Source organism: Pelodiscus sinensis, chromosome 12 (assembly GCF_052426305.1).
Source record: "Pelodiscus sinensis isolate ZL-2025 chromosome 12, ASM5242630v1, whole genome shotgun sequence".
NCBI classification, from domain to species: domain Eukaryota; kingdom Metazoa; phylum Chordata; order Testudines; family Trionychidae; genus Pelodiscus; species Pelodiscus sinensis.
In genome coordinates, this window is record NC_143063.1 from 2,797,500 (window position 1) to 2,819,973 (window position 22,474).

A 22,474-nucleotide genomic window follows, 5' to 3' on the forward strand; every position below is an offset into this window, starting at 1 on the left:
GGCGTGCAATGGGCCCGGGATGGGGTTGTCCCTGCCACAGCGCAGCAGATGGGAGGCCCAGAGCCACTGGCACAGCGCTGGTGCTTGGCAGAGGGAGGCAGGACGGAAGTGCCGTGGGAGTTTTGGTAACGGGATCCTCCCTGCCACCTCTGCAGAACCTGAAGCCGGAGCCCACAGCCTGCAGCGACTCCACCTGGACCCAGGCCCCGCAGCAACCCCGGGCCTCCCTGGCGGCGCTATGGCAGCTGCAGGAGCTGGACCTCACGGCCTGCAGCAAGCTAACCGACACCAGCATCACCCAGGTCTGGCTGCTGCGGCCCCGGAGCCCAGCTGGGCGCGAGCGAAACCCTCCTGGTTGCATGTTCGCTGCTGGGTGCCCCTCTCGGCACCAGACTGGGCCTCCATGTGCCCCGGGGGGAGGACGAGTAGACAGCGGGAGGGAGGGGGGCGAAGCTGCAGAGAGCGCCCCTCCTCTGGCACAGTGCCGAGTTAGGAGGGATTCAGGGGAGACGGCCGTGCTCTGGGGGAGCCGGGCTGAGGACACCTTGCCTCTCCGGCCCAGCCCTGTGCTCTGAAGCGTCACGGCGGGCCAGGAGCCGGGGGGATGAGCCCCAGGACAGGGGGGGCTCTGCCTCATGGCCTCTCCTCCCTGTGTCCGCTAGGTCATCCGCTTCCCGGCCCTGAGGCGCCTGTCCCTCGGCTTGCTGCCCGAGCTCACCGACGCCAGCCTGGGGGCCGTGGCCGGGGGCTGCCCCAGCCTGGAGCAGCTGTCCATGAGTCACTGCGGGAGGCTGACGGACGCAGGCTTCGCGGCGGCCGCTAGCTCTCTCCGGAGACTCCAGGACCTCGCCCTCGCTGGCTGCAGCCAGCTCACGGGCCGGTGAGTACGGCGAGGCCCTGCCCTGGTGCCGGCCGGGGGCGGCAGCGCGCTGACTGTCTCCTTTGCAGGACACTGGCGGCGCTCGGCAGGGAGTGCAGGCAGCTGAAGAGCCTGGACGTGTCCATGTGCCACGGGATCAGCATGGCCGACATCGAGTGCTTCCAGGCCCACAGCCCCCTGCAGCCCGGCGTCCAGTCGCGCTTTGTGGGGGGGGCAGACCTTTCCTTCACCCTGTGAGCGCCAGGCGGCGCCTGGGCCCCTGGTCCCACTGGCCCTGGCGGGACACCGGCCCCTTGGGCTGCGGCAGGGCTTCGCGTTCTCTGGGCCCCCCTTGGCCACAGCGCGCCAGCGTCCCACACTAAGGGCAGCCGGGCCCTCCCCCAGCCAGCATGCTCCCGGTCCCTGCGGGGAGCCCTTGGAGACCGCCTCTCACTGGGGCCTGCGGGGGTCCCGTCTGAGCGCATGGCCCCAAAACACTGACAGCCAGGCCACCGTCCTGGGCCGGGGCAGCGGAGGAGAAAGCCCTGCTAAGGACATGGGGGCGTCCTTCCTCAGCAGTGTGGGCAGCGAGAGCTGTGGCCTGCGGGCGACACCCCCAGCTCAGGGGCTGGCCGCCCTCCCCCCTCTCAGGACTGTCTCGGGGTCCCGCCCGAGCCTGCCCCTGGCGTTCCGGGAGGGGGCTTGCTGCCCACTGGCCCCCTGCAGTGGCAGACGCTGGCCCCCTGCCTGTGTTCCTGCCCCCGCAGGGGATCTCATCTGCCTGCCGTGCTGTGCCGGGAACACTGCAGTGCTGCCAGCCTGTGAGGCCACCCCCAGGGCCAGCGCCACTGAGATACGCTGCCAGGGCTCCGCTGGGCTCCCCCTCCTTCCTACACAGCCACGCAGCCCGCCCTGCGCTGCCGCCACGCCCAGAGGCCACTGGGCTCCCCCTCCTTCCTACACAGCCACGCAGCCCGCCCTGCGCTGCCGCCACGCCCAGAGGCCACTGGGCTCCCCCCTCCTTCCTACACAGCCACGCAGCCCGCCCTGCGCTGCCGCCACGCCCAGAGGCCACTGGGCTCCCCCTCCTTCCTACACAGCCACGCAGCCCGCCCTGCGCTGCCGCCACGCCCAGAGGCCACTGGGCTCCCCCCTCCTTCCTACACAGCCACGCAGCCCGCCCTGCGCTGCCGCCACGCCCAGAGGCCACTGGGCTCCCCCTCCTTCCTACACAGCCACGCAGCCCGCCCTGCGCTGCCGCCACGCCCAGAGGCCACTGGGCTCCCCCCTCCTTCCTACACAGCCACGCAGCCCGCCCTGCGCTGCCGCCACGCCCAGAGGCCACTGGGCTCCCCCTCCTTCCTACACAGCCACGCAGCCCGCCTTGCGCTGCCGCCACGCCCAGAGGCCACTGGGCTCCCCCTCCTTCCTACACAGCCACGCAGCCCGCCTTGCGCTGCCGCCACGCCCAGAGGCCACTGGGCTCCCCCTCCTTCCTACACTGCCACGCAGCCCGCCCTGCGCTGCCGCCACGCCCAGAGGCCACTGGGCTCCCCCCTCCTTCCTACACAGCCACGCAGCCCGCCCTGCGCTGCCGCCACGCCCAGAGGCCACTGGGCTCCCCCTCCTTCCTACACAGCCACGCAGCCCGCCCTGCGCTGCCGCCACGCCCAGAGGCCACTGGGCTCCCCCTCCTTCCTACACAGCCACGCAGCCCGCCCTGCGCTGCCGCCACGCCCAGAGGCCACTGGGCTCCCCCCTCCTTCCTACACAGCCACGCAGCCCGCCCTGCGCTGCCGCCACGCCCAGAGGCCACTGGGCTCCCCCCTCCTTTCTACGCAGCCACGCAGCCCGCCCTGCGCTGCCGCCACGCCCAGAGGCCACTGGGCTCCCCCCTCCTTCCTACACAGCCACGCAGCCCGCCCTGAGCTGCCGCCACGCCCAGAGGCCACTGGGCTCCCCCTCCTTCCTACACAGCCACGCAGCCCGCCCTGCGCTGCCGCCACGCCCAGAGGCCACTGGGCTCCCCCCTCCTTCCTACGCAGCCACGCAGCCCGCCCTGCGCTGCCGCCACGCCCAGAGGCCACTGGGCTCCCCCCTCCTTCCTACACAGCCACGCAGCCCGCCCTGAGCTGCCGCCACGCCCAGAGGCCACTGGGCGCCAATAAAAGCCTCTAACCAGCCCCCATGTCCCTTGAGAGACCAGGCCCGCGTGCTCTGTGCGAGTGTTTATTGTCCAAAGGCTGGGCCGGGGGCCCTGTTCTCAGCCCCGGGCAGGGCAGCGAAGATCAGTGCCAAGACAACCGGCAGGAGGTCCCTTTGTGCAGTTGGGGGGGAGGCCTGGTGCCGGGGGCAGGGTGCTCAGTAGAAGCACCAGGCTGGAGGGATCCAGTGCAGGGCACCCGTGGGCGCAGGGCAGTTACAGTAAGTGCAGTATTATGGCCGAGGGGGCAGAGAACGGGGAGGGGCCGGTTACAGTAAGTGCAGCGTTACGGCTCTGGGGGCAGAGAACGGGGAGGGGCCAGCACAGGCACGTTGGCTGCAGCCATGCGGGGGGCAAGCCGGTACCAGCTCAGCCCTGCTCCCCGCCGTCCCCACAGGCTGCCTGCCCAGGGTGCCTAGCTGGCAGGCCCCGCTCAGGGCAACAGCTGGCCCCAGCCTTTGCGGTGGGACCCAGATTCTAGCTGCCTCCCCCGTGCCCAGCCTTGGCTAAGCCCGAGCAGCTGCCGGGCCCGAGGGAGAGGCCCAGCGCCCTGGCCAGGCTGGCGCTGAAAGGCGGCGATGTGCCCGCAGAGCAGCCAGGGAGCGGCGGGCAGCACAGAACGTACCTTCTCGGGCACCCAGCGCTGAGGGGCTGGGCGAAGCCCTGGAGGGCCAGGCCCCCGCTGGAAGGGCTGGGGGCTGCCCTGGAGGGCAGGAGCCTGTCACTAGTGGCCAGGGCCCAGTGGCTCCCTGGGCAGCGACAGCAGACCTGGGGGGGGAGGGAGCTGGCAGCCCAGAGGGAGCCGGTCTCCTTCCCCTGCTGGCGCTCGGTCCACGGGGCCCAAGCCGGAGCAGGGCCAGGCCAGGGGGCTGCCCGGGGGTCACTGCTCCAGGGGGCTGAAGTCGTAGCAGAAGCTGAGGTTGCTGGGGGGGTTGGGCACGGGGGGCGGGGCGTCGGGGATGGGAACGTTCTCCAGGTCCAGGAGGCGCAGCTTGAGCTCCATGGAGAGCAGCATGTCCAGCTCCTTCTGCGTCCGCTCGCTCCGCATCTCCCGGCCCAGCAGCGCGTTCAGGCCGTCCGTCCACAGGCAGAACTGGGGGCAAGCCACAGCCCGCCTCAGCCTGGGGTACAGCCCCGCCCCGCCCGCCTCAGCCCGGGGTACAGCCCCGCCCCGCCCGCCTCGGCCCGGGGTACAGCCCCGCCCCGCCCGCCTCAGCCCGGGGTACAGCCCCGCGCCGCCCCGCCTCGGCCCGGGGTACAGCCCCGCGCCGCCCGCCTCGGCCCGGGGTACAGCCCCGCCCCGCCCGCCTCGGCCCGGGGTACGCCCCGCCTCGGCCTGGGGTACAGGCCCGCGCCGCCCGCCTCGGCCTGGGGTACAGCCCCGCCTCGGCCTGGGGTACAGCCCCGCGCCACCCGCCTCGGCCTGGGGTACAGCCCCGCCTCGGCCTGGGGTACAGCCCCGCGCCGCCCGCCTCGGCCTGGGGTACAGCCCCGCCTCGGCCTGGGGTACAGCCCCGCGCCGCCCGCCTCGGCCTGGGGTACAGCCCCGCCTCGGCCTGGGGTACAGCCCCGCGCCGCCCACCTCGGCCTGGGGTACAGCCTTGCCCCGCCCACCTCGGCCTGGGGTACAGCCCCGCGCCGCCCGCCTCGGCCTGGGGTACAGCCCCGCCTCGGCCTGGGGTACAGCCCCGCGCCGCCCGCCTCGGCCTGGGGTACAGCCTTGCCCCGCCCGCCTCGACCTGGGGTACAGCCCCGCCCGCCTCAGCCTCGGGGTACAGCCCCGCTCCCCTCAGCCTTGGGGTACAGCCCCGCGCCGCCCGCCTCGGCCTCGGGGTACAGCCCCGCACTGCCCGCCTCAGCCTGGGGTACAGCCTTGCCCCGCCCGCCTCGGCTCGGGGTCCAGCCCCGCCCCGCCCGCCTCGGCCTGGGGTCCGGCCCCCCGCCCCGCCCGCCTCGGCCTGGGGTCCGGCCCCTGCGCCGCCCGCCTCGGCCTGGGGTAGAGCCCCGCCCCGCCCGCCTCAGCCTCGGGATACAGCCCCGCCCCACCTGCCTTGGGTACAGCCCCGCCCGCCTCAGCCTGGGGTACAGCCCCGCCCCGCCCGCCTGCCTCGGCCCGGGGTACAGCCCCGCGCCGCCCGCCTTGGCCTCGGGGTACAGCCCCGCGCCACCCGCCTCGGCCTCGGGGTACAGCCCCGCTCCCCTCAGCCTTGGGGTACAGCCCCGCACTGCCCGCCTCGGCCTCAGGGTACAGCCCCGCTCCCCATAGCCTTGGGGTACAGCCCCGCACTGCCCGCCTCAGCCTCGGGGTACAGCCCCGCTCCCCATAGCCTCGGGGTACAGCCCCGCACCGCCTGCCTCGGCCTCAGGGTATAGCCCTGCTCCCCATAGCCTCGGGGTACACCCACACATGGCCCCCCCTTGCCACTTTCTCCTCCCACACATGCCCCCCCACTGCATTCTTCTCCCCCATCTATTCCCTCTGCCCAGCCCCCTATGCGCATCCCCCTCCCCATCCATTCCTCCCATGTGCCCATCCCTTGACAAGCTCCCCACCCCCACCTGTCCTCCCACATGTGCCCCCCCACATTCCCTGCCCATCCCCCCAACACACCCTGCCCTGCCCAGCCCCCAACATGCCCCCTCCTAGCCACTCCCCTCTCCCAACATAGGCCCAGCTCGCCATGTTCCCCTCCCCGACCTGCTCCCCACTGCCCCCCCGTCACGTCCTGTCTGCCCCGTTCACACCTCCCAGCTCCTTGCCCCTCCTTTCTCCCTCCACCACCAGCCGATCTCGGCCGTGCGCCCCCCATCCTGCACCCTTGGGTGTCGGTTCCAGCCCATCCCCTCTGCCCGGGGCTCGGGGAATGTAGCTGCCCCCCAGCCAGGCTCCCTCCATGAGGCTCCGAGGACGCCGGGGTGGCAGCGAACTGCTGAGCCTGCCTCCCCAAGGTGCGGCTGGACAGACGGACGCAGCCCCAGACAGCCGCGGGCGGGGGAGCAGAACACCCGCCCCGGGGGCTGCCCACTCACCCCGAGCAGCAAGCTCTGGGCCATGAGCCGACCCTCCCCCCAGCCGCGTCTCCCAGACCCCAACGGGCTTTGCCCTGGGGGAGCCTGGCTCACCCGCCAGCAGTGCCCGAGCTAGACCCTGGGACCCACGCCCGGCTCACCTCGTTGCGCGAGGGCGCGACGAAGTTCAGGTAGTCGTCCTCCACGTCGTAGCTAATGGAGAAGGCCAGGTCCACCACCTCCTGCGGGGCCAAGGCAGCGGCTGCTGAAGCCAGGCCGGGCTGCGGGGGCCCGGTGCCAGCAAGGGGATGTCCCAGCAACGGCCGTGTAGCCCACGGTAGCACTCCCGATCCCCGGGCGGGGGCAAGGGCCGGGGGTGCCCCCGGCTCCATCCCCGTGTGCTGGGCTCACATGCGCTGCCCGTTCAGGGTCCAGGCTGGGCCCTGAGCTGCCGGCGGCACGGGGGTGGGGCGCGCACGGTGATCTAGAGGGCAGCTGCCGAATGGCCGGCTGCCCTGGCAGCACACGTCTGCCCACGGCTCTGCGGGTGCTTGGCCCCCCCCAGCCCACAGCCACATCCAGGGGGGCGGGGGGCCGGGCCGGTACCAGCTGCTGACCTTGTTGTGTTTCCCGGCGCCCTTCTCCTTCATGTGCGGGCACTCCTTGCCCACCAGCAGCTCCTTCACGTCCGCCACGGGAACTGGGGGGACAGAGGCAGCATGATCCCTAGCCAGCCCTCTGCTCCCCAGAGACGCCCCGGGCCCATGTCCCTGCAGACCCGCCCCCTCCCCCCCGGGGAGCCCTGCAGCTGCTCAGCGCACACGGCTCGGCTGGGCACGGCTCTCTTGGCAGGGTAAGCACTGGAGGGAAGGCGGCTCCCTGGGTCCTGGGCAGGGTGGGGGCACCCAGCCAGTGTGGGGTTATTCAGCACCCAGGCACTGCCAGGCCGCTCGGAGCCAAGGCCCATCTACCCGGAGTCCTGTCTCGGTCAGTAGCCACCGGCTTCAGAGGGCAGTGCCCGAACCCCGGTATCCGCTCTCCCCCTGCTTGCTAACAGAGACCAGCTGAAGCCAACAAGCCGGACATCCAGGCTGAGTGCTGGCATAGACAATGCCAACTCTGGCTGCTCCATGGGCGTGCTCTCTGGGAATCTCACTATGCTCTTGGCCTCGGCAGCTTCCTGTGGCCAGGAGTTCCACAGGTTAACCACCTGCTGTGGGAAGAGCATCCGTTTGGAATTTCCCACCATTCAGCCCCGGAGCATCCCTAGCTCTGTGCTAGGGAACAGATGCCCCCCACGCACCACTCCCCCATTTGTTACTCGGCTCCTGCGATCACGTCCCACATGGTGTCACGTACTCTTCTCTGGCAGGCTCTCGATGGGGGGGCTGTGCACCCCCTGCTCCACGTCCCCGTAGTGCAGCACCTTGTGGTTGGGGGACAGGCGGCAGTACCACAGTTTATCTGGGACAGGAAGGGAGCAGGAGTCAGGGCGCTCCGCTCACCCCATAGGGCTCCGTCCTCTGCACCTGGCGGCTCCCCCCCCCCCCCAGTTTAAAACCCCTTTGCCACCTCTGGGTGTACACACCAGCAACCCGATTCTGGGTTCGGTGCCTTATATAGAGGCTCCTCCTTTCCCCAAAAGTGGGACCCCCCCCTTTGAAAATATTGCAGGCTGTGACCACCCCCAAAAAAGCGACAGCTGCCCCCATCCCAGGCTTCCTTCTGCACTGCTGCTGGCAGCGCTGCCTTCAGAGCGGGGTTCCCAGCACCGGTCTCATCCCCCCTCTGTAAGTCTTGTCGCCCCCTTTTGGGTGGGGAGCCCCGTCTGAGACTCTGGCCCAGACGTCTTCTTCCCCAGGGGGATATTCCCTGCGTGGTCCTGGCCACCCCAAGCTCCGCTTGCTACAGTTCTAACGACCAACCCTGCCAATAGACTGGGCCTCCTCCGGGCAAGGGGACGCCAGGGCATCCTCTGGAGGGGCCCCCGTGCGAGGCCGTGTCCACACTGCAGCTCCTCCCCTGTGGCTTTCACCCTCCTCATCCTCACGGGGCTTTGGACTGGCTGGGACCACACTGCTGCATCCCGGACGGGCCCCTCGGTCTGCCTGAGCTCGGGCAGGGCTGCCCCTCTGGGCTCCAGAGCTTGGAGATCGGCCTTCAGGGCCTTCTCCGCCCCTTCCCATCTCGGCCCACCTCCGGGTGGGTGTGTCAGACGCCGAGCTCCCCGGGCCCCAGCCGACTCACCCTGCCTGCGGCGGCTGCTGATCTTGCGGAAGAGCGTTCCCTCGCACAGGCGCAGCAGCCGCTGCTGCCGGATCAGCTCCAAGAGTTCGGGCTTCAGCTTCTCTCGCAGTTCCCTGGGGAGAGCGCCGGACGGGATCACCTGTGGGGCGGGCGGCCTGACCCACCCCCCGGCTCGGAGCAGGGCCCCAGCGCCCCGAACCCACAGGGTGGCCCCCACCCGCAGGCCGCCATGGAGCCCGTCCCCGTCCCACTCACAGCACGGGCGCGGCCAGCATCTCCTCCTGGTGCATCCGCTCCGTCTGCCGCAGCTTGAGGATCTCGCCGTAGTTCAGCGCGTTCACCCGGGTCTTGAACAGCTCCAGGGAGGTGGGTTTGAGGGACAGAGTCCGCGTGATCTGCTCCCGGACCACCTGCATCACCTGCGGGCGCCCGGCACCGTCACGGCCCCGCGCCACGGCCCCGCACCCGCCGTGGGGCGCCCGGCACCGTCCCGGACCCGCGCCACGGCCCCGCACCCGCCGTGGGGCGCCCGGCACCGTCCCGGACCCGCGCCACGGCCCCACACCCGCCGTGGGGCGCCCGGCACCGTCACGGACCCGCGCCACGGCCCCTGCACCCGCCGTGGGCCACCCGGCACCGTCACAGACCCGCGCCACGGCCCCGCACCCGCCGTGGGGCGCCCGGCACCATCACGGACCCGCGCCACGGCCCCCGCACCCGCCGTGGGACGCCCGGCACCGTCATGGACCCGCGCCACGGCCCCGCACCCGCCGTGGGGCGCCCGGCACCGTCATGGACCCGCGCCACGGCCCCGCACCCGCCGTGGGGCGCCCGGCACCGTCACGGCCCCGCGCCACGGCCCCGCACCCGCCGTGGGGCGCCCGGCACCGTCCCGGACCCGCGCCATGGCTCCGCACCCGCCGTGGGGCGCCCGGCACCGTCACGGACCCGCGCCACAGCCCCACACCCGCCGTGGGGCGCCCGGCACCGTCACGGACCCGCGCCACGGCCCCGCACCCGCCGTGGGCCACCCGGCACCGTCACGGACCCGCGCCACGGCCCCGCACCCGCCGTGGGGCGCCCGGCACCGTCACGGACCCGCGCCACGGCCCCGCACCCGCCGTGGGGCGCCCGGCACCGTCCCGGCCCTGCGCCACGGCCCCCGCACCCGCCGTGGGGCGCCCGGCACCGTCACGGACCCCACCCCGCTGTGCAGGTCCCTGCAGAGCCCCACTGCCCCATGGGACTGGACACCCCCCTGCCTGGCAGCGAGGTGGGTGTCCTGCCCCGCCGGGCTCACCTTGTCAAAGTCCTCCTGCGTGGCGCGCATCTCCTTCCAGGTCTTGTTCTGCAGCTGGATGCAGACACAGAAGAGCTCCTCGAAGAAGTGCTCCTGGCCGAAGAACATGAGGTAGAAGGCCTGGGCCGTCTCCGAGCCTGAGCAAGGAGAACACAATGGAAAACCCCAGCAGAGACGGGCCAGGACACCCGCAGGTGCCCCCGTCCAGCCAGGAGCAGGGCCCTGGTAGCTGGGCGCTTGTGTGACCACGTGGGAGAGTCAAGCGCTGCCCAGCAGAGTGGCAGAGCACCCACCGCGAAGGTCTGTTTCTACGGGTGGTGCACATACCTCGGTGCACAGAAAACACATTGTTCCACACAGGAATGGCAATATTAGCCAGGAGCCAGGACTCCCACAAGGTTATGGCTGCTGCCACCCTGGACCCGGCAGGGCGCCGTGGGGCTGGCCGCTCTCGACTGCTCCCTCCCCTAACCCAGCGAGGCGCCATGGGGCCGGCCGCTCTCGACTGCTCCCTGCCCGGACCCGGCGGGGCACCGTGGGGCCGGCCGCTCTCGACTGCTCCCTCCCCTAACCCAGCGGGGCGCCGTGGGGCCGGCCGCTCTCGACTGCTCCCTCCCCTAACCCAGCGGGGCGCCGTGGGGCCAGCCGCTCTCGACTGCTCCCTCCCCAGACCCGGCAGGGTGCCGTGGGGCCAGCCGCTCTCGACTGCTCCCTCCCCAGACCCGGCAGGGTGCCGTGGGGCCAGCCGCTCTCGACTGCTCCCTCCCCAGACCCGGCAGGGCGCCGTGGGGCCAGCCGCTCTCGACTGCTCCCTCCCCGGACCCGGCAGGGCGCCGTGGGGCCAGCCGCTCTCGACTGCTCCCTCCCCAGACCCGGCGGGGCGCCGTGGGGCCAGCCGCTCTCGACTGCTCCCTCCCCAGACCCGGCAGGGTGCCGTGGGGCCAGCCGCTCTCGACTGCTCCCTCCCCAGACCCGGCAGGGCGCCGTGGGGCCAGCTGCTCTCGACTGCTCCCTCCCCGGACCCGGCAGGGCGCCGTGGGGCCAGCCGCTCTCGACTGCTCCCTCCCCAGACCCGGCGGGGCGCCGTGGGGCCAGCCGCTCTCGACTGCTCCCTCCCCAGACCCGGCAGGGCGCCGTGGGGCCAGCCGCTCTCGACTGCTCCCTCCCCGGACCCGGCAGGGCGCCATGGGGCCAGCCGCTCTCGACTGCTCCCTCCCCGGACCCGGCGGGGCGCCGTGGGGCCAGCCGCTCTCGACTGCTCCCTCCCCAGACCCGGCAGGGTGCCGTGGGGCCAGCCGCTCTCGACTGCTCCCTCCCCGGACCTGGCGGGGCGCCGTGGGGCCAGCCGCTCTCGACTGCTCCCTCCCCAGACCCGGCAGGGCGCCGTGGGGCCAGCCGCTCTCGACTGCTCCCTCCCCGGACCCGGCGGAGCGCCGTGGGGCCCTGGCCAGGCTGCAGTAGAGAGGCGAGGGCCGGACACTCACATGGCTCCCCCACGTGCAGGATCTCACAGAGGGCCAGGGTGAGCTGGATGCTGCTCCGGGCGAACGGACACTCGTGTTTATCGTCGCGGCTGCTGTTCTCAAGGACAAACTGAGAGACACCGGCCTCGTCACAGCCCCCACGCACACGCCCCCGGGCCGGGGCGCACGCAGGGCGAGCGAGGACAGGGATGGGCTGGGTCCCCTCTCGGCTCCCGCCGGCTCAGGGCCGGGTCCCCAGCAAAGGAGCCGCCCGCCGCGTCCGGCGCGGTGCCAGGCCAGGCCCGGGTTCTCCCCCGCCCGGGGCTCCCGGGGCCGGCGGGTTGGAACTCGGGAGCGTCGTGCGCTGACGCAGCCCAGCTCCCACGGGAACCGAAGGGAGATGTTGCCCGCGAAGGCCAGGCAGGGCGGGTGCCCTGCCCCCTCTGCAGCCTCAGGCCCAGACATACGGCACCGGGGAGGTTACCGGGGGCTGAGGAACCCGCCCTAGGACAGGACGGCCGGGGCTGCTGCAAGAAACCAAGGCTGGTGAATCCAGACTGAGGTCGGGTGAGACGGGAAAGGGAATTAACTCCTGCCCAGCGCCCCGTGTAGACAAACCCGCCCCGGGCAGCGCCCCAGGCTCCGGGAACGCACTCACCCTGCTGTAGGCGCTCGGGCAGTGGCGGGAGAAGTAGACCATGGCGTCCAGGGCCAGCAGTCCCGGGGGGGCGCGGTGCAGGTCCTCGGCGGGGTTCCCGGGGTTCTGGGAGGACGCAAGAGGCCACAGCTGCAGCGACGGACCGTCTCGCGCCCCCCGTGGGAAGCAGGGGCTGCCGCACAGGGACGGCCGGTCACACCCGGCGGTGCTCTGGGGACCTCGCCACGGAATGAGGGGCTCGGCCGGCCCCGGCTGGCCCAGTGCCCGGCGATCCCGTGGCTGTCGTCCGGCGCGGTGCGAGGCCAGGCCCGGGTTCTCCCCCGCCCGGGGGTCCCCCCTGTGTTAGGGGCAGGGCGGGCAGGCCACGGTGGGGCGTGGCCCCGGGGAGAAGAGACGGTGGCACCGTCGGCTGGGCCAGGCCCAGAGCCTGCAGGTGAGGGGACAGGCCAGGCCCCGTCGCCGAGGGCAGGGCTCCGGGGGAAGGACACGCGCTGCCGCCAGTCTCTCCAGGGCAGGAAGGCGAGTTTCCTAGCCTGCTCCCTTTCCCAGCATGCCCTGCTTCCGGCCCAGCTCCCCCGTTCCTCCTGGGAACCAGGCCTGGCGGGGCCGCCCGCCTGGGGCAAGAGGTCCCTCAGCAGCCCCGCGCCGGACAGATGGAAGCAAGGCACCGGGTGCGGCTGAGCAGCACAGGCCGGAGCCACGGGCAGGCTCCTGCCTCCGCCGGCCAGCCGGGCCCAGCGCTCAGCTCCGGCCTGCACGGAGAAGGCGGCTCACCTGGAAGCCCAGCTTGCGGAACTCCTTGGCGCACACGGAGCGCCGGCGCTCGGCGCTGGCCGCCGGCTCGCTCTCCAGCTCGAAGGCGCTGTGACGCAGGGACTGGAGAAGGTCCCGCTGCTCCTGTGGGGAGAGCCGGCCGGGCCGACGCCTCATTGCAGCCCGAGCGAGGCGGCAGGGCCACCCCCCGGGCAAAGGAACGGCCCCCGGGCCACTCCGTCCAGCACCCCGGCCCCCAGCCCCCTTGGCTGGCAAACAACCACCAGAGCTTTGCGGAGAGGGGAGGGGGGCCCCGCTGAATAAACCCACAGACAGGGGAGGGACCAGGCCTCCTGGCTCAGAGACAGAAGTGCCTCACGACACAAGAAGGGCCATACTAGGGCAGCGCCGCCCAATGGTCCATATATCCCAGTGCCAGGTGCTCCTGAGGGAATGCAGAAGACAGGGCAGTCTGGGACACCCCACCTATCCTGAGCTAATTCTGAAATGAGCCCAGCTCTACCTTTGGCTTTCACAAAATCCCCTGGCAAGGAGTTCCACAGGTTGGCTACCTTGTGGGAAGCAACGCTTCCAACCTGCTGCCTGGTAATTTCATTGGGGGGACGCCGGGTTCGTGTGGGATGAGAAGGAATAAACAACACTCCCTCAGTCCCGTTCCCCACCCCGCGGGTGATGTGACAGACCTCTCCCAGTTCCCTTCTGTGCCGTCTTTTCCCTAAGCAGAACAGTCCCCCTTTTGTTCATCTCTCCTCCCACGGAAGCTGTTCCCCACCCCGCCCCGTTTCCATTGCCCTTCGCCAACTCTCATCTCTCGGGCTTTCCTGCCGCCTCCCTCCTCGTTGCTACCTGCCCTGGGCGCCGGGGCAAAGCCCAGCAGTGCCGAGCTCCAGCAGCAGGGGGCAGTAGCTGAGAGGAGAGGTCCGCGCCGCGGGGGGGAGTGGGGAAGGAGGGCGAGCTGGCGGGGCAAGAAAGGTGGGAGGGGGACAGCGAGACCCGTGGGGGAGGAGCCCAGCAGACCTGGGAGTAGAGGTCCATGGGGGTCCGCATCCGCCGCTCCAGCAAGTTGAGGGTGATGGACTGCAGCACGTAGAGGTAATGGGCCATCTCGTCCCCCATTGGCTCCGAGGCGTGGATAATGTTCTAGGGGAGACCCCAGAGCAAGGCTGTCACTGGCCCCCGCCGCAGCTCCAGCCCCCAACCTGGGAGGGGCGTGGCAGGCGGGGGAGGGGGAAAAATGCAGACGGGGGAGGAGCGTGGTGAGGGGAAGGGGAGCAGAGAGGATGCAGACAGCTGGGGAGGAGTGTAGGGCTGGGGAGGAGCGTGGGGGATGGGGAGGGGGCAGGCAGCAAGCACAGACAACAGGGGAGGGGCGTGGCAGGTGGGGAGGGGGCCGGGAGGATGCAGACAGAGGGGGAGGGGCGTGGCGGGTGGGGAGGGGGCAGGCAGCAAGCACAGACAACAGGGGAGGGGCGTGGCAGGTGGGGAGGGGGCCGGGAGGATGCAGACAGCGGGGCAGGGGCGTGGCGGGTGGGGAGGGGGCCGGGAGGATGCAGACAGCGGGGGAGGGGCGTGGCGGGTGGGGAGGGGGCCGGGAGGATGCAGACAGAGGGGGAGGGGCGTGGCGGGTGGGGAGGGGGCCGGGAGGATGCAGACAGCGGGGGAGGGGCGTGGCGGGTGGGGAGGGGGCCGGGAGGATGCAGACAGCGGGGGAGGGGCGTGGCGGGTGGGGAGGGGGCCGGGAGGATGCAGACAGAGGGGGAGGGGCGTGGCGGGTGGGGAGGGGGCCGGGAGGATGCAGACAGCGGGGGAGGGGCGTGGCGGGTGGGGAGGGGGCCGGGAGGATGCAGACAGCGGGGGAGGGGCGTGGCGGGTGGGGAGGGGGCCGGGAGGATGCAGACAGCGGGGGAGGGGCACAGGGCCAGGGGCTCCCTGCGGACCCACCTTGTGGATGAACTGCCGGATGTTCTTCTCGCCCAGGTAGCCCATCATGTCCTGGGAGGGGAGAGTGCGGGTGAGACACACTCTGCCCTGCCCACTCTGCCGCCATGGGCCGGCCCAACCCCCCCCCATCACCACTGCCGCCATGGGCCAGCCCAACCCCCCCCACACTGCCGCCATGGGCCGGCCCAACCCCCCCATCACCACTGCCGCCATGGGCCGGCCCAACCCCCCCCCATCACCACTGCCGCCATGGGCCAGCCCAACCCCCCCCACACTGCCGCCATGGGCCGGCCCAACCCCCCCATCACCACTGCCGCCATGGGCCGGCCCAACCCCCCTCACACTGCCGCCATGGGCCGGCCCAACCCCCCCATCACCACTGCCGCCATGGGCCGGCCCAGCCCCCCCCCCCGCCTCTCCCCCCCCCCGCCAGCATGGGCTGCCCCAAGTCCCCCTAGCCGCTGGCTGGCTTCCAGCAGCTGCTCTGGCCCCCAATCCAAGCACCGGGCGGGGCCGGGCGGGGGTGTGAACCAGGCAGGAGGCTCTGGCAGTCGCACAGGCCGCCCCGCCCCGCCCAGCAAGGACCAGCAGCCCAAACCTCCCCGCCCCGCCCCCACAAGGACAGACAGCCCCATGGGCTGCCCCACCCCCGCAAGGGCAGGCAGCCCCGTCCTCCCCCCCCCGGCCAGGCCCAAACAGCCCTTCCTGGAGGGTGACGCCCCGGGGCAAGGCCAGGCCTGGGGGAGGCCGGGGGCTCACCCGGCGCTCGGCGTCGCCGGCGTGCAGCAGCAGGGCGATGAGCAGGGCCATGGCTCTGAGCTGCAGCTGCTGGTTGGTCCTGGGGCAAGGAAACGAGTCGCTAGCCCGGAGGCCGCTCCCCCCGCCCAGCTGCAGGGGCCAGGCGGGGGCGGCGCCTGGGGGCCAGGGCACGGGAAGCAGAGGGGAGGCTGGATCAGCCCTGGGGGATCAGCTACTCCCCTCCCCTGGCACTTCCCACCAGCCACCCCCCAGCTGTAGGGCAGCAGGGGGAGGGGAGCGAGGGGGCGGGAGGGGTCAGGGCGAAGGCAGGAAGAGGAGAGGTGGGGGTGGAGCCTCAGGGGAGGGGGCGGGGCGGGGGCGGAGCATCCCCGGCGGAACAAGGCCCGTGGGCGCCTGGGGCTGGACGTACGTACACCTGCAGGTGGGTGAGGAGCCGGTCCAGGGTCACCTCCCGCCTGACCAGCTCAAAGAGGAGGCGGCTGCCGAGGACCATGTTCTCCAGGACGGCCAGGGAGAGCTGCTGGACCGCGGCGTCCATGCCACTGATGTTGACGTACCTCACTATCTGCAACGTGGAGGCCCGGGGGGTGGTCAGAGAGGCGGCTCACGGGCCCGGCGGCACCGTCGGGCTGCGCAAAGACCCCCAGGGGCACCTACTTTCTTGATGAAGGCTGGACTCAGCGTCTCCCAGGAGACAAAATCGTGCTCCATCAGCTCCATGAAGGCCTTCAGGGTGTGAGCTAGAATCTCCCCTACACTGGAGCAACAGAACAGCAAACATGGTCAGAGGGGGGCCTCACAGAAACGCCGCTCAAAAGGCCAGGGCAGCAGGGAGAGAGCTGCCCAGACGCAACAGCGATGGGCACGTGAGACACACCTAGAGAGACAGACAAACAGGGAGAGGGCAAGAGAGAGAGAGAGAGAGAGGGAGGATGAGCAATGAAAAGAGAGTACTTGGTGTAAGAAAACAGCCTCTGGCTGAGCCCCAGGAGGAGTTTGGAGACGCGGAAAGTGTCAAGGACGCCCGTTATCCCTGTAACAGTTAAGCATACACGTGTCAAGGATATTTAGGGTACAACAGCCTGAATTCTGCTGCCTCGTGCATATGTTCTAAACGGAGTCTGACTCCGGCACAGGCAAGTGCAGCAGGAGCCCAGGGAAAACACTGAGGCTGAAAGAAAAGCTGAGACCATGCTTGAGAGGAAGAAACCAAAGACCCACATCCGACGGCCTGGCAAAGCAGTGCCAGAGAGGGGCAGAGTGGAGATCCCAGCAGGCCACTCTCGAGCCAGGTGAGGGATCAGTCGGGGGCTAGAGCAACCGGGCGCACAACAACCTAGGAGGAGCAGCGGGCGATTTCCTGGCCGGGGGATCGATGGGGCTGGAGAACGGTCTCCCCAGGGGAGGGACGGACGGACTGACTGGGGGGAACGCGGGAGGAGGCCGTTCCACTCCTGCCTGCCATGTTTCCTGAACTCCCCGGGGTGCGTGATGCCAGGCAAGGGGCGGGGGCAAAGGAGAAGGGGGCGGGGCAAAGGAGAAGGGGGCGGGGGAAGTGGGGCACGCAGCAGGCGAGGACTCCTCTGGCCGGCGGGAGGGGCCGGGGCCGGCACTCACTCGCTGCCCTCCTCCACAATGAGGAAGAGCTGGGTCAGGCCGTTCCTGTTGATGAACTCCTGGGCGAAGGTGATGTCTCGGGAGAGGCTGGCCAGCTTCTTCAGGGAGTCTGCCTTCACGTCCAGGTTGTTGCCCCGGATGCCGGCGAGCAGCCTCTCGGCCTCCTGATCCTGCCGGCCAGCAAGGAGACAGACCAGGGTCATCCCACGGGGACTGGGGATCCCAACAGGGCGAGGGGGAGACCTGGGCCGGGACCGTCCCATGGGGAGAGGCAGGGACGTCCCAAGGTGGGAAACCAGACCAATCTTGCTTGGCCCCACTGCCCGGGGGCCCTTCACACACTCTAGCTACTCAAGCCGCACAGCCCCCTGGAGCTGTTCGGAGGGCGGTCAGTAGCCTTATCCCCGCATGGGGAAACTGAGGCACGGGGGGACCGACAGGGAGTCGGACCCGTACCAAGCTCTGACTCTCACCACAAGGCCACGCTGCCGCTCCCGTCTCAAAGGGGGGAAGGGGCGAGCTGCGGCGGGCCGAGGAGGGCGGGGCAGGGCGTACCGGGGAAGTGGTCAGCCGGAGGATGCTCCCGTTCTTGATCTCCGCCCGGTTCTGCGACGAGAGAGACATGAAAACGGGGTCAAGACCCTAACTCGGGTCAGGCCCGGGCGATGGGCGCCGGCCGGTGGCAGCGCCAGGCACTCACCGACTCGGTGATGTACGTCTGCGGCCCGTCCACGTGCTGCAGGGCGTAGTGCGCCGCGTTCCCCAGGTTCCACCTGCACCACGGACCCCCAGCCCCAGGAGAGAGTGTCAGGTCTGCGCCCTCCGATGCTCGGGGATCTCCAGTGGGGGGACAGCTGGGTCGCCCCCCTCTCGGAGCCCCCAAAGGGCCTGCCCACAGAGATGCTCCGCCCACAGAGGTGGATTAAAGTTTATTGGGGGCTGGGCACAAAATAAAAAAACCTGGTGTCCCCGCCCCTGCCACATGGGCCCCGCCCCCTGCTCCTCCCCTTTCTCCTAGGCTCCACCCCCTGGTCTGGCTGGAAGCCCGTGCTGGGGTAAAAGCTGCCCTGTGTCCTCCAGCTGAACTGGGGGGGTGCCCCAGGGAGCAAGGACACAGGCCGGGGGCTGCTTTCGGGAACCCCAGTCCCCCAGCCAGGGCAGGTGGAGGGCCAGGGCTCCCCACAGCTGCCTGGATGGACTTGACCACAGCCGAGGACAGCGGGACAGACGGAAGAGTTACTCACACGTCACAAACCTCCTTCACAACCGCAGCCAGGGGCTTGGTCTGCAAACAGGGAGAAATGGGGTGTGACCCGCGCACCGGCCCCCGGGCACCGCCTCCGCAGGACAGCTCCGCCCCTTGCCCCGCCCCTGCCGGCATCACCCCTTGCCCCATCCCTGCCAGCTCCGCCCCTTGCCCCGCCCCTGCTGGCTACACCTTTGCCCTGCCCCTGCTGGCTCCGCCCCCGGCTCCGCCTCCACCAGCTGGGCTTCTCAGCAGGCAGGCGGGTGGGTACCTGGTTGAGCTCTATGAGCTGCGGGATGGCGCCCATCATTTGGATGGCGATTTTCACCACGTTGCTGGGGGGCGGCATGGTGCCGGTTCTCCGGCGCCCGACCTTCCTCGCCCCCACTGACTCCTGCTGGAGGAAGGGAGCCACTTAGCCACTGCTCAGGCACCATCCTGCCAGCACCCCGCCCCCAAGGGGACGCCCCCCAGAATCCCCCCACACTCTGGGCCAACCGTGTCACTGTGTGGTGCTGCCCGCCCAGCGGGCGCAGGCCTGGGGGAGACTTAAAACTGACGCTGGCACAGAGCTTGGGGGAGGGAGGTGAAAACACCACCCCCTCCACTACACAGCTGGGAGGGATGGTCCCACGGGCCTCATGGCTCAGGCACCAGCCTCCAGCGCCTGGGAGTGTGGGTTTGAGTCCTGCTCCTGCCCTGAGTGCCCCTGTTTGGAGAAGTAAGTCCCTATGCTGGCAGGAAAAACCTTTCTGTGGGCGTAGGCCACATTGCAACACAGGCTCTCTCTTCTCTCCGTGCTCCGCCCCCCCTAAAAAAGTGTCACAAGGAAGGAGGAAAAATTGTTCGCCTTGGTCTCTGAGGACAAGACAAGAAGCAACAAGCTGAAATTACGGCAACAGAGGTTTAGGTTGGACATTAGGAACAACTGCTTGTCTGTCAGGGGGGGTGTGGAATCCCCATCACTGGAGATATTTAAGAGCAGGATAGACAGACACCTGTCAGGGGTGATGGCGCTCGGTCCTGCTGCGAAGACGGGACTGGAGTCAACAACTTCTCAAGGGCCCTTCCAGTGCTAGGATGCTGTGCCTCAAGAGTCCACAAGCTGCAGCCAAGCAAAAACTGACCAGAGTTGTCTTCCCTGTGGCTCGTTAGTTGTCCGCTCAGCAGGGTTCCAGTAAAACATCCAAGCTGGTAACATAAGAACTAGGGGTCACCAAATGAAATTACTAGGTAGCCGGTTATAAGTAAAAGGCAGTTTTTCTTCACACAGAGGATAATAATCAACCTGTGGAACTCCTCGCCAGAGGACATTGTGAAGAACAGGGTTCAAAAAAGAACTAGATACATTCATGGAGGTTACGTCCATCAATGACTATTAGCCAGGATGGGTACAAATGGGGTCCCTGGTCTCTGTCAGAGGCTGGAAATGGGTCACAGAGGAGGGATCACGTGAGGATTCCCTGTTCTGTTCACTCCCTTTGGTCTGACCCAGCCTGGCCGCGCTCATGTTCTGGCGTAGGAGAGGCTGGTTGGATCTGATGGGTGAGACGCAGAGCGCTTGGAGGGAGGCGCAAGAGCGAGAGAAAACACTGGAAGGTTGAAAGCGCAGCGCGCGGGAAGGGACGAGGCAGAGGATGCGGAAAGAGGAAGCCGGCTTTGAAGCCAGCCGCCGGAAAAGAGGCTATTTCAGGCAAGAGAAAGAAAAAGCGGCGGGCAGACCGGAAGGGAAAGAAGGAAGAGGAACAGCCAAGTAGGACCCCGGACACGGTCCAACGGGGCTCGGCAACGCCACGGGGGGTTCCGATGGTGTCGGAGGGAAAAATCATCTCCGGCAAGGAGACGGTTGGCGCAATTCGCCACGAGGCGAAGCAGCCCGGCCCGCTCGCGAGGTTCGGCGGCGGCGGCGCTCAAAGTCGCTGGGTCCTTTCTACATTGCAGGCCGGAAGCAGGAATATTTTGTGACACCCCCAAAAGAAACGGGCATTCGAAAAGCAAACGGGGCCCCTCTGCGGCTGCCTTGGGCCCTACAGGAGCACTTAGTCTGCTTCCTCCTAGCGGCCGGGCTCGGCCCTTCACCTTGCCCCTAGGGACCATGGGTTTCAGCTCCTCTCAAAGCACCGACGCAGCTGCCCCCGGGCCAGCCGGTGGGTCCTTGGTCCCTGCGTGGACACGCTGCACGTAGGAAACGCAGGCGTGGAAATCGACTGAGCTCCAGCTGGCAGATGCTGCTCAGACAACCCCCCTGGAACGCAGAGTTCGGGCTTTCTTCATTTTTCTAGCCCTCCCGCATCCTCAGCGCGCCCGCCAGCTGCGTGTCCAGTCCCGCGCTGCTGCGGCCGGGCAGCCGGGCGCGCTGTCGACAGACGTGGGCTTCTTTTCGCCCAGGTTGCCCGCTTCGGCGTGTCCCGGGGCTGGCCGGGTTACGTGGCAAGTGTGTCCTCGACGGGCCCATGGGCACTCTCTGCCCGTGTCTGAGGCTGTGGGTCGGGGGGCTGGCCCTAGAGCGGCAGGGGCCGGACACTCTTCGCAAGCTATTTGGAATGAGCAGGGTTAGGGCTCGGGTGGGGTCTGAGCGTCTTGGCACAGCTGGCTCGCTGGGAGCGGCTGGGCAGCCCAGGAATGTGCCGTGGGCTGGGAGCTCCCAACACCTGGCTGGGCACGTCCGTGGGCACGGGGCCAGGCGGAGCCTGCCGGAGCATGTGTGCCCTGCGCTGGGCAGGCAGCAGGACAACCTGGCTCAGCTGCACCCACCATGGGAGAGGAGCAGACAGCGGACCACCGCGAGCAGGGAGCTGGAGGGAAGTCACAGCTGGTGTGCCTGGTGCCATGGCCACCGCGGGGCCACCTCCCCTCCATGGGCCATGGCACCCGCCCAGCCCCATTGACCCCCCCCCCGGGGCCACCTCCCCTCCATGGGCCATGGCACCCGCCCAGCCCCATTGACCCCCCCCGGGGCCACCTCCCCTCCATGGGCCATGGCCACAGCCCCATGGACCACCATGAGGAACACCCTCCCCCAGTCCCCTGGGGCCGGGGTCCCGCTGCGCTCACCGGCCCGGGGTCCCCGGGAGGCGCCGCCGCCTGCAGTTCCGGGTCGAGACGGCGGGGAGCCAGCGGGGCGGGTGTCTCCGCCCTCGGGGCGGGGCGGGCCGGGGCGGGGCCGGGGGCAGGAGCCGGGTAGGGCCCCCCGCTCCGCCAGACGCGGGCTGCGCCCTGCTCCGTGCGCTCCGCAGCCGGACCCCGCGCCCTGGGGCCGGGACCGGCCCTTCCCCTGCCGCAGCCGCGCCCCCCGGCAAGAGAGACGCGTCTCCCTGGGGCTCCCGGGCCCGCTCCGGTTCCCTTCGAGCCACCCTGCAGCGCGGGGCCTTGGCTTGTGCGCAGCCCGCTCGGGGCAGAGCCGGGTCCTCGCGGAGGCCTGGGAGCGATTCCCGAACACCCGCCCGCAGCGCGCAAGCGGCGCCCCCCCGCCGCGAAGGGAGGGGCCGGCGCGTCTTTCCAAATAGCTAGTGCGGGAGTTGTGATTTTGAGATCGAGTCCTGGGTCTGCGGGGCCTCCGGGCCGCACTGGCAGCGGGTGAAGGCGCCTGGAGCCTTTGGAAAATCTCCCGGGGCCCTGCGAGCCCAGCCCTCGTGGGGCAGGTTCTCCCAGGCAAACTGCTGCATCCTTACTACTAGCGATCGAACTAGATCACACACCACACAATACACCATCGCTGTGCACACGCGGGCACCCACCCCCGAGACTCCGGTGCCACAGCTCCCATTTTGCCCCAGGTGGTGCACAAGCCTCGGTGCACACCCAAAACTTTATTCTGCACAGGGCTGGCAAAGCAGGAGGGAACCTTGCCAGGCAGCCCCAAGGCAGAGGAACCGACACACCAGTGCAGGCTGCCGGCGGGGGCACCAGAAAGTCCTGACATTTTGGGTTCGTTTCCTTGGACTTTTGGTTCGGAGCCTTTGGGGTGCGTTAGTACTCCCCCTTCTGCTGTTACCTCCCCCCAAAGAATCCGTGTCTAAAAGGGCTGTGCCCTGGCTGGCCTTACCATGGGGTGAGCTTCAGCCTGGGCACAGCCCTTTTACACACGGATTCTTTGTGGGGAGGTAACAGCAGAAGTGCCAGACTGGGGGGGGCGCCGCTAGGACCCAGCGTGTAGACAACTGTGTTTGCCGCTGGTGCAGACGCATTCTCTCTGCTCTAGAGTAGGACAGGAAGGAGGCAGAATTGAGACCTTCCAAAGTTTTACCCCAAGCGAGGGGTCATTTGAGCTCCCCACCTCAGGTGCCAAAATGTCGCGGGCCGGCCCTGGTGGTGCCATCTGAAAACTACTGCGCTGGAGCTGCAGAAATGGGATTGCTCACACCCGCACACACCTGTAACAGAAACAGTGTTAAAATC

At 69.6% G+C, this 22,474-nt stretch overlaps 2 protein-coding genes across 6 annotated transcripts in view; one reads left to right on the forward strand and one right to left on the reverse strand.

The window, feature by feature from the left end:
* Positions 1-3,384, forward strand: part of LOC142831111 (uncharacterized) — a 10,746-nt gene extending 7,362 nt beyond the window's left edge. For both annotated transcript variants that reach the window (XM_075940548.2, XM_075940549.2), the window contains exons 6-8: positions 156-302; positions 663-880; positions 949-3,384. In XM_075940548.2, the coding sequence (XP_075796663.2) occupies positions 156-302; positions 663-880; positions 949-1,117 (534 nt within the window). In that variant the 3' untranslated portion in view covers positions 1,118-3,384. The remainder of the gene's footprint in view (positions 1-155; positions 303-662; positions 881-948) is intronic.
* ELMO3 (engulfment and cell motility 3) lies at positions 3,073-21,520 on the reverse strand. 4 transcript variants are annotated; one of them, XM_075940546.2, is made up of 22 exons: positions 21,131-21,274; positions 19,075-19,267; positions 18,348-18,470; positions 18,075-18,115; positions 17,531-17,603; positions 17,386-17,436; positions 16,831-17,000; positions 15,871-15,970; positions 15,627-15,778; positions 15,214-15,292; positions 14,455-14,505; positions 13,531-13,653; positions 12,514-12,636; positions 11,740-11,844; positions 11,103-11,211; positions 9,619-9,755; positions 8,574-8,737; positions 8,319-8,431; positions 7,431-7,535; positions 6,689-6,771; positions 6,233-6,313; positions 3,073-4,155 (listed from the first exon to the last, which is right to left on the reverse strand). In XM_075940546.2, exons 3-22 carry the CDS (start codon positions 18,423-18,425, stop codon positions 3,943-3,945), a joined length of 2,151 nt encoding a protein of 716 aa, XP_075796661.1. In that variant the 5' UTR covers positions 18,426-18,470; positions 19,075-19,267; positions 21,131-21,274; the 3' UTR covers positions 3,073-3,942. The 4 variants fall into 4 exon arrangements, with proteins under 4 accessions (XP_075796661.1, XP_089637522.1, XP_075796662.1 ...); XM_089781396.1 differs by having other exon boundaries at positions 18,348-18,473; XM_075940547.2 differs by lacking the exon at positions 19,075-19,267 and having other exon boundaries at positions 21,131-21,520.
* Between the last annotated feature and the right edge of the window lie 954 nt (positions 21,521-22,474).

Bases quoted from the DNA above. Each gene is read 5' to 3' on its own strand.
- ELMO3 (XM_089781395.1), bottom strand. From the start codon at position 18,226: ATGGGGCAAGGGGTGATGCCGGCAGGGGCGGGGCAAGGGGCGGAGCTG. The intron at 7,536-8,318 runs GTGAGTCGGCTG...TTCCTGTCCCAG, and splicing joins CAGCAGCCGCCGCAGGCAGG to ATAAACTGTGGTACTGCCGC. The intron at 6,314-6,688 runs GTCAGCAGCTGG...TTGGCCCCGCAG, and splicing joins GCGCCGGGAAACACAACAAG to GAGGTGGTGGACCTGGCCTT.